This window comes from Hordeum vulgare, chromosome 2H, assembly GCF_904849725.1.
Source record: "Hordeum vulgare subsp. vulgare chromosome 2H, MorexV3_pseudomolecules_assembly, whole genome shotgun sequence".
NCBI lineage: Eukaryota > Viridiplantae > Streptophyta > Magnoliopsida > Poales > Poaceae > Hordeum > Hordeum vulgare.
In genome coordinates this window covers 591,688,976-591,699,474 of record NC_058519.1, presented here as the reverse complement: position 1 = coordinate 591,699,474, position 10,499 = coordinate 591,688,976, and the positions used below count along the sequence as shown (strand labels likewise).

At 49.3% G+C, this 10,499-nt stretch overlaps 1 protein-coding gene across 1 annotated transcript; it reads right to left on the bottom strand.

The window, feature by feature from the left end:
• Positions 1 to 5,812: 5,812 nt before the first annotated feature.
• LOC123428682 (subtilisin-like protease 4) lies at positions 5,813 to 8,062 on the bottom strand. Its single transcript, XM_045112868.1, has 2 exons — positions 7,160 to 8,062; positions 5,813 to 7,042 (listed from the first exon to the last, which is right to left on the bottom strand). The coding sequence occupies exons 1-2, from the start codon at positions 8,060 to 8,062 to the stop codon at positions 5,813 to 5,815; spliced, it is 2,133 nt and encodes a 710-aa protein (XP_044968803.1).
• Positions 8,063 to 10,499: the final 2,437 nt, after the last annotated feature.

The following is a 10,499-nucleotide window of genomic DNA, read 5'->3' as shown; positions in this document are numbered from 1 at the left end:
AGATTTTGTTACGCTGATTTTTTATATATTTTTTCTGGAATTCTTCGGGCTTCAGAAAATTGGGTAAAAGCCCCTGAAAAATAGACATCAGCAGACAGAAACTGGCACTGGGTGCACTGAGTTAGTAGGTTAGTCCAAATATGTGTAAAGTGATATAAAAGTGTAGCAAAACATATAACAATGTCACCCAAAAGATCATGGAACAAGCAGAAATTATAGATACTTTTGGGATGTATCAGTGTCTCCTTGTGCCTCTCCACGCTCGAGAAGGTCACTGGAGACTACGAGGCATGTCCATCTCAACCTTGGCCATTGCTTCTCTTTTTTATTTGGCCAGAATCAAGCTCAGACGGAGCGAAGACAGTTGAGGAGGCGACGGAGCATGATATGGGGCACCTAGGGGTGGGAGGTAACCCACCAGGTCGATTTCTGGTGCCGCGAGACTGAATAACGAGGTCGAAGGCGGGATTAGAGGCTGTTGCGACTCCGTAGGCGGTAACTGAAGCGTCCGAAAGTTGATTTTGTTGTGGAACGTTGCATGAGAAACAAAAAAAATTCCTACGCACGCGAAGACCTATCATGGTGATGTCCATCTAGAGTGGAGATTAGATCTACGTACCCTTGTAGATCGCACAGCAGGAAGCGTTAAGATACGCGGTTGATGTAGTGGAACATCTTCACGTCCCTCAAACAGTCCCACGAACCGTCCCGCAATCCGTCCCACGATACGTTCCGATATAGTGCCGAACGGATGGCACCTCCGCGTTCAGCACACGCACAGCTCGACAATGATCTCGGCCTTCTTGATCCAGCAAGCAAGACGGAGAAGTAGATGAGTTCTCCGGCAGCGTGTCGGCGCTCCGGTGGTGGTGATGATCTACTCCTGCAGGGCTCCGCCCGAGCTTCGCAGAAATCCGATTTAGAGGTGAAACCGTGTGGTATAGGCTAGAGTTGCACGTGGCAAAATTGTGTCTCAAAAAGCCCTAAACCACCACTATATATAGGAGGGAGGGGAGGGGCTAGCCTTGAGGTACAAGTCCCTCAGGGTGTGCCGCCCGCGAGGAGGAGGAGGACTCCTCCAATTCGGTTTGGGAAGGAGGAGTCCTCCACTTCCTTCCCACCTCCATCTTTCCTTTTACTTTTTCTTTTATTTTGGTATTTTTCTTATGTGGCGCCATAGCCCTCTTGGGCTGACTCCACCAGCCCACTAAGGACTTGTGGCGCCACCCTAGGGCCTTGGGCTCACTCCCGGGTGGGTGGGCCCCTCCTGGTGAACACTTGGAACCCATTCGTCACTCCCGGTACACTGTCGGAACTTTCCGGTGACCAAATGAAACCATCCTATATATCAATCTTCATTTCCGGACCATTCCAGAAACCCTCGTGACGTCCGTGATCTCATCTGGGACTCCGAACAATATTCGGTAACCACACATATAACTCAACTATACTAAAACATCGCCGAACCTTAAGTGTGCAGACCCTGCTGGTTCGAGAACTATGTAGACATGACCCGAGGCATTGCTCGGTCAATATCCAATAGCGGGACCTGGATGCCCATATTGGATCCTACATATTCTCCGAAGATCTTATCGGTTGAACCTCAGTGTCAAGGATTCATATAATCCCGTATGTCATTCCTTTTGTCCTTCGGTATGTTACTTGCCCGAGATTCGGTCATAGGTATTCGCATACCTATTTCAATCTCGTTACCGGCAAGTCTCTTTACTCGTTCCGTAATACAAGATCTCGTGACTTACACTTAGTCACATTGCTTGCAAGGCTTGTGTGTGATGTTGTATTACCGAGTGGGCCCCGAGATACATCTCCGTCACACGGAGTGACAAATCCCAGTTTTGATCCATAATAACTCAACGGACACCTTTAGAGATACATGTAGAACACCTTTATAGTCACCCAATTACGTTGTGACATTTGATGCACACAAGGCATTCCTCCGGTGCCAGTGAGTTATATGATCTCATGGTCATAGGAACAAATACTTGACACATAGAAAACAATAGCAATAAAATGACACGGTCAATACGCCACGTTCATAGTTTGGGTCTAGTCCATCACATGATTCTCCTAATGATGTGATCCAGTTATCAAGTGACAACACTTGCATATAGCCAGAAAACCTTGACTATCATTGATCAACTCGCTAGCCAACTAGAGGCTTGCTAGGGACATTGTTTTGTCTATGTATCCACACATGCATCTATGTTTCATCCAATACAATTATAGCATGGATAATAAACGATTATCTTTAAACATGAAATATAATAATAACTATTTATCATTGCCTCTAGGGCATATTTCCAATAGGTTTGCGCCAAAGAAAAGGGGAATCCACAAAATCAGGAAAATTCTGGTAGATATGGAGGAAATGGGCTTGCGGATTCGGGGTCTCATAATAAGAAACCGAAAAGGCCGAATTTATGAATATTCGGGCCGCGGAAACCCCCTTAGCCCCACAAACGAGACGTTATTTTGTTAGATGGCTCGGTTTGCGAGATCTGGTAAAGATGCTCTAACAAATAACCCCCTCCTAATTCAATTGGTGCCCCCCTTCCCTGATTTCATCAGATCAACAAATGTTGCCCTTAATCCTTTACACTAATCACATAAAGTCTGTTACATAGGTGTGGCATCACTCCTAACATAAGCATGTGCATGCAAACCATTACTATGTACATTGCAACAAACTTATGTGTATAGCAACAATTGATATTTAATAGGTGGGTCCGTGCACGAATCATAACACAGATGTGGATAATGGATTCTCTACCACTAGGTAGTGAAACCGATAATTATGTCTTCGTGATGTGGGAGGGCACTTGTCCACCAGTGATATTTGGTAAAAGAAGAAGAAGAAGAACAAGAACAAGAAGAGGTTGGATTCACGCCAGAACTCTGCCTCACATATGACACCTTAGCCCAGAGGAATAACCAGAGTCGACTTGGCCGATCACCATGGCCATCTCCAACACGTAGCATGCCAAACACCCGAGCAGGAAGAGTGGAAGACATAACCTATCACTATGCACCTTTTCCGGTAGGCAAATCACAATGATCTAATCTCTCCCTCCCGACCCCCTTACGCCGCCACCAAGGCGACGCCAGGGGGACCAAATCATCCACACCGCCGGTCCTCCCGCGAGGCAGATCCCTGCGGCCGCTGCCACCGGCACTGGCCGCGATGGTGGTGGCGTCGAACGTCGGAAGGGCTAGGGCAAGAGGGTTGCGCCGGATCTCCCACGAGGATGTTGGGGCGCCTCGTGCGGGATCCTCGTGCAGCAGCCGGCGAACTCATGGCTGGCAAGGCGCTCCGGTGAGATCCTCCGCTATGCAATGGACGAAGTCGGTGGCCGTGGATCTGGCATCCTGGCTAGATCCATCGGGGTTCGGCTTTTGCCGGTTGGCGGCGCATGATAAGGCTGGGGTGGGGAGGTCGGAGGTCCCCAACCGGCTTTCCGACGACACCGTACGTCTACATGGCAAGGGTGAGCTTGGATCCAGACAGCGGTGAGATCGTGGTGGCGCTACTTCCGGTGAAAATCGCGTCGACTTTGGTCAGAGGGGACGATGACGACGTCTCTGACGTCATTCTCGTGTTGAGGCATCGTCGTTGCAAGTTGCGTCAACATGATCGAGATGTTTCGAGGGAAATCGCAGATCTGGGTCTACCGGATCAGACGATGACGGCACCTTCGGTGTCATTCTTCCTCCTGGGGGCATCATTTTGGAGCAGGTGCTGGATGAAGGGGACAAGAGGAGGAGCGGTGTTACATCTACCGCAAGGCCGACAGTGGTCCCAACGACATGGCACTGTGGAGTTTCAGCGACGGGCGTGTGTGGAATGATACGTGCAGGATGATGGAGTTGTCTGGCATCATGATGACATCGACGACAGGCGTGTCAAGGTTGGTGCATCAGTACCTGCTCTGGGGATGGATCGGCGGAAGATGGCGACGGTGGCCTTTGAGAGTGCGCTAGACCGGTGTGACCTAGTCCCGGTATTGAGGCTGGGCTAGGGCATCCGGATTTTGATGTTAGGCTTTGGTGCGATGTCTGTTTGGTATTAGACTCGGACATTTGACACCCCTTCATCAAGGGATAGAAGTAGCGAGAAAGTGTTGCCAAGATGACAGCTTCAGACTTACTGATGTATTCCTTTGTAAGATCATTGTGAATAATTAATAAAATGGTTGCATGCATCGTTGAGATGCAGAGGCCGGGGTATATCCTCCTTTCCCCTCCTAACTCTACTCAACCTTCGCTGACAATGAAGAAGGTTAGGGATCGGGCCAGGTCCGAGATCTCAATGCCGTCTCTCAGCGGTGGAAGAAGGGGAAGGAGATATTTGAATTTGTTTTCAGTACCTTGTATCATTTTATCGTGTAGCTTTACTTATAAATTGGACCGAGAGAGGAGAAAGAAATAATGGTTGGGGATAGCTTGATCTTGGATCCTTCCATCTCTCATGGCGACTTAGAGCATCTTCAACAACATTGTTATTCTGACTTGCTAAAAACTGGGTATAGCAAGAGGAAAGAGAAGATTTAGCAATCCCAACAGTTTTTTGCTCCAACAACATTGCTATAAAATTTAGCAAGCCTCTCAATGACACGTGGGGACCTATGTCAGGCCCAGGACAGCAGGAATCTAGGGGCGGTGGGGTCCACTTGTCAATGGAACAAAGAGATGTAGGGAACATAAAAACTGGGCTGCTAAAAATTATAGCAAGTGCCTCTCCACTTTCAAAATATGCCAAATGTGAGTGAAAATATAGCAAGCTTAGTAAAACAATTTGTGGGGACCACTTATACAAAGGCTATTGGAGCAACATTTTTAGGCCTAGTTGCTATATTTTTAGTTCTTAACAATCTTAGAGCATCTGCAACAGTCGCGCTAAACTAGCACCGCGTCGCAAATTAGGCTGTTTTAGCGCGCGCGCGACGCGGCGGGAGGCTCCAACGGGCGCGCAAAAACCGCGCGCGCTATAACAAGTTGGGTGCGCGGTCGGATACACTATCCCGCACGGTGTATTTGGGGCGCCCCCTTCCGCGCGCGGCACACTCGAGCGCTTGCGCCGCACTCTCTCCTCTCCTCCTCCTACGCACCGCGCGCACCGGCGCCAGCACCCTGCCACCCATGGACGCGCACACCGGAACCCCGCTCACCCCGTTGTACATCCGCGACCCCCCCCCCCCCCCCGCGCCGCCGCCGCCGGAAACCCTAGCGCGGGGGAGGCATGGGTGCACCTCCGGCCATGGGTGGAATGTCTTTCGATGTGCCTCCTCACACACATTCCCATGAAGATGCCGTTGAAGATCTTGCCAACACCGTCGGAGCTTCACGTGATGCGATGCGTGATGAGGTTAGGGAGGAAGGTTCATCTTCGGAGGCGGAAGATGAGGACGAAGACGAGGAAGATGATGGATGTGTCTTTCATTTATGTCTTGAACTTTAGTTTGCATTTTAAACTTGGTTGGATGAACTTGTGGGCATGAACTTTTATTCATCAACTTGTTTGTGTCAAATTTCACATGTTCATTGTATTTTGATGAATGTTTCAAACTCATTTTGCGTCCAAAATGCCATATATGTTAAAATGCCCGACGAGTCGCGCGCGCTGTATTTTAGCACGGCTGCTGGAGCGAGCGTTGCGCGCCGCGCCAAACCAGGCGATGGACGCGCGGCAAACCAGTTTTTTGCGCGCAGCGCGTTCGGCGCCTGTTGGAGATGTTCTTAGTCATCAAATAGGTAAAGACTGTTGAAGATGCTTTTATTGTAAAAATCAAGTCCGTTATGAGTCAAAGGTGATGGAGATTGGACTCCGTACGGTGTGCTTCTCGGACACCCACCGCAGCGCACCCTGCACCACCCTCGCAGCACTCTGCCTCGGCAACAAGTATATCGAGAAAGTCAGCTCCTGGTCCGCTTCGACGAATTCCAGCTCCCTCGGAAATACGTCCACGCTTACGGTGCTGCTTGGCATGTCGACCGCCGCGTAGTACACCGAAGGCACCTCCCCGACGTTCTTCACCTTGCGCCTCACGACCACCGGCGCGGTCGAATTCCAGGACGCCGGGAAAGCGACAGAGATCGACGGGTAATTCAGCAGGCGATCGCTGATCACGACGGTGGTCGAGCAGTCGATCCGCCGGCGCGCGACCACCGAGACCTGCTGGCTCGTGTACATGCTACAGAGGTAGCCGATGTAATCCTCGGGGGAGATGTCGTAGACCAGGCCAGGGTCAGCGGCCTTCATTGGGTTGACGTGTCCGGCGCCGGTGGCGAAGAGGTTGGCCGTCACGCGCTGCTCGTTGAGTATGGGATTGCCGGAGCGGTCGGTGATGTCGGCCGTCGTCATCATTGCCGACTTGATCGCCGCCGGCGACCAGTTCGGGTGCTTGCTCTTGATTAAAGCGGCAATGCCAGCGAGGTGCGGTGTCGACATGGATGTGCCGGAGATGACGTTGAAGGTCGGCCCTGGGAGAACCGGCGCCGACGGTGGGCCAACCTGAAACGGCCATGCCGCGAGCACGTTCACTCCGGGGCCCGTGATGTCGGGCTTCAGAACTCCAGGGCCATGACGGCTAGGCCCCCGAGACGAGAAGAACACGATCGACGGAGCAGGTGACGTGCCGAGTAACGTACCCCTGAAGCCGATACGCGCCACCGGGTTCGCCGTGGAGTTGAGGTAGGTTTTGATGGCTGCGCCCGCGTAGTAGTCGACGCTCGACGCCGGGAGGACGTTCGCCTGGGCTAACTTGTCGTTCCCTCGGGAAAACGGGTTCGCCAAGATCAAGCCGACGCCGCCGGCACTCTCCACCACCTCACCTTGGTTGATCACCGTGATGTTTCTCGTCAGTTCACACATCACTACCTTGCCCTTGACGTCGAAGCCGTCCAGACTGCCGTTTCCGCACAACTCAGCGAATGGCTTCCCGCTCGCGCCCGCGTAGACCAACGGGTAGAAGCCGGCGTTTGGCTGGTAGAGTGACTCGCCGTGGAAATACGCGCCGTTCCCCAGCTGCACGGTCGAACGAATCGAGCGGTCCATGGTACTCGCGGCGACGGTGAGCGTCCACGGAGCCTCGTTTTGTAGAGTGCTCTCTTCCGGGCCGGAGTTGCCAGCAGCCATGCTCACAAAGATGCCCTTCTCCATGGCGCCGAACGTCCCGATGGCCATAGGGTCTAGGTGAAAGGGCACCGACGGGCCGCCGAGAGAGATGGAGATGACGTCGCAGCCGTCGCCCACGGCGGCGTCAATGCCAGCCAGTATGTCGGCATCCTCGCACCCTATGACAACTTTTCCGTAGCACACCTTGTACATGGCGATATGCGCGCGGACCGCCATCCCAGCGGCGGTGCCCCATGCGTTGCCGAGCACGTTGGCGCCCGGCACGACCGCTCCAGCGGCGGTGCTTGCGGTGTGGGTCCCGTGCCCAAACTCATCGACCGGCGGCACCCGCGAGGAAGTGCCGTTCGGGCCGTTGAAGGCGGCGACGAAGTTGCGGGCGCCGATGAGCTTATTGTTGCACGAGGTGCCGCTGAAGTCGCAGCGCCCCTTCCACTTGGCCGGCGGCGGCGGCATGCCGTCGTCGCTGAAGGAAGGGTGATCCGGGAAGATGCCGGTGTCGATGACGCCGACGATGACCCCGGCGCCGAACTCCGACGTGTAGTTCCGCCGCCCCTGCTCGACGTTCAGCCCCAGGAACTCGGGCGTGTGCGTCGTCAGCGTCGTGTACGTCCGGGCACGGGTCGCGCTGAGGAACCCGGGCATGGTGGACACGGCCTCCAGCTCCGGCCGCGTTAGCCTGGCCGCGAACCCGCTGGCGACGTGGTGGTACGCGTGCACGAGCCGGCCATGGTCCGGGAGGAACGAGTGGTACCACGCCTTCCGGTCGTCCGCGTTGCCGAAGACGTGGTTCTCCTCTGCTTGCACGTGGACGATGAACGTACTGAGCTCGCCGCCGGTGGTTGCCGCGGCAGCGATCGCGAGGAGAAGGAACGGAAGAAGAGAAAACAAGGATAGCCTTGTGGTTTCCATGGCTCTCTTGCTTGTGATGTTGTTCGTGTGGGAGCATATGCATGTACTAGACTACTAGTACGTGTTATGGTCCAGTCAGTGTCCAGTAGATTGCTCCACATGCCAGCTTTGTCGATGCGATGTCCGGTTAACCAACGAAATGAGGCGATACGAACGATGGGCGTTGGTTGTTTACATGCGAATCGGGTGTAGCGGACGTATGGCAGTAGCTGGCAGCCTCGACGAAGCATATCCAGTGAGAAGCATCCAGTAAAGTACAATTATATACGAATAATGTACATAAGCTTCAAATTATGATGTCTGGAACCCCTGCCCGGACGTACACGACGCTGACAATGCCAAAATGATGTTTTCTTTTGGCTTGCGCCAAAATGACGCCCGGGAGTACTATTTAAGTAACTAGCATGGTGGCCCTCTCAAAGTCTCAAATGCGAGAGCATTGTCCTTATTGTGTTGTGGGTGTTTAAGTATTCATTTTTCTTATATATAGACATATTTTAGGATAATTCAACCCAGAGCCCGGCTCAGATGAGCCCGATGAACAGTAACGTGATTAAAGATAAAAAACGTTCAAAAAAATAAAAAAAATCATGGTGCAAGATGCTCCTGTGCAATTTTTCTCTTTAATTGTGTGCAATTTTTTGTAAAGTTTAGACATTCGAGGAGCATGTGGCAAAAAAGACAAAATTATACATGAACAGTGCAATTTTCAAAAGTTTCTCAGACATTTCAAATTTGTCTTTTTTGCCACGAGCTCCTCAAATTTTCAAGCTTCAGAAAAAATTGCACGGAATTCACGCACAAGAGCATCTTTCTCTTTAATTGTGTTATTGTTCATGCACGGGTTCATCTGAGCCCGGGAAGCAAATTGTGCTTTCCGTATTTTATTTCTTTTTACAGACTTCATTGCACAAATATACTGTTATACAGCTAATAAATAACAAAAGGAGTGAAGCATTTTCTATGAACAAACTACTGCTTTTTTCCTTTAGCTAAATTTAAATATGGGTAAGTCAGATTTCTGATTGTTGATTCTTCTTATGTGTTTAGGCGGATGTTTGACTTGCCATTGTTCGGGGTAAGTCAAAAATAATTCTTGGGCAGAGTTTTTGACTTGCTCCTGCTTGAGGTAAGTCGATTTTTTCTTAGGCCAATTTTTTGACTTGCCCCTGTTTGGCGTATGTAAATTGTCCTGTTTTTTAATGGATTTTATTTTTATTTTTATTTTTATATGATTTTTTTTGCATGTGTATTTTTTGCATAATAGATGAATGGAAAAGTAAACACGCAAGTACTATAGAATATTTGGGTAAATTACACTAGAGTGTGAGAATTGCACTATTTATATGTTTACTCACTACATATTTAAAAAGTGTAAGTTTAGTGCAAAGTTGTGTGCAAGTTTTTTTATTTTGATTTTCTTCTTAAAGGGTAACACCAATGCCACTAGTTCATTCTTCCGTAGAAAAGTTCATTATTTTATTTTATTTATTTATTTTTCTTATTTCTTATTTTTATGGGTAAAATACCAATGCCATTAAATTATTTCTTCTTAGTAAACTTCTTATTTGGAGAAATTCCACTATGATAAAGCACAATTATATTTAAATTTTTGTAAAGTTTCCCTTTTATGTTTTCATTTTTCTTTATTCATAAAATGTAATATTATTGTCCCTAATTCATTATTTCTTAAAGAACTTAAATTTTGATTTAGTTTTCATTTCATTTTGTTTCTTCTTTAAGGGAAAAATCAAACATCATTTTATGGCACAATAGACACGGAGATGAAACTTTCAATTTCCAAGAATTTGGAATTTTCAATTTTTAGTATAGGCATATGGCTGATTTGTTGACTAACTGTTAGAGCATATTTCTCCATATTTGGTTTTGCTAATTGATGACAATCCCTATGGACTAATGGTTGCCTTAAGTTATATTCGAAGGATTTGTTCATAGGCACTTCTTGAAGTCCATCTGTTGGTGTCAAGGAGTTTATATGATGACCAAGGTGGTATTTAAGGTATTATCGGTTGATCAAGACTAAGCAAAGAGTAAATCAAGAAGATGAACACACAAAGTGTGCAAGATGTACCGAGAGGGATCAAGTGATCCCATGGTATGGTAAGCATTGTCCATAACGCTTTTGTGTACTAACCCATGGTCCTTGTGAGAGTTCTATGTGGGGTTAGGTGTGTCTCCATGGGTTTGCGTCAAGAGGAAGATCTCATTCAACCTATGAAGGATGACATCAAGTGGTGATCGTCATCAAGATTGCGGTGTGCAAGTTCAAGTGGAGCATCACGAAGATATGATGGTTGAAGCTTGTCGTCCATCTGGTGGCAATGAACTTGTGAAGATGTGTTGAAGACTGGCTCACCCATAGTGAGTATGGGGGAGCAATCAACTAGTCTTCGTCAAACCAAGGCAATCAAGAAAG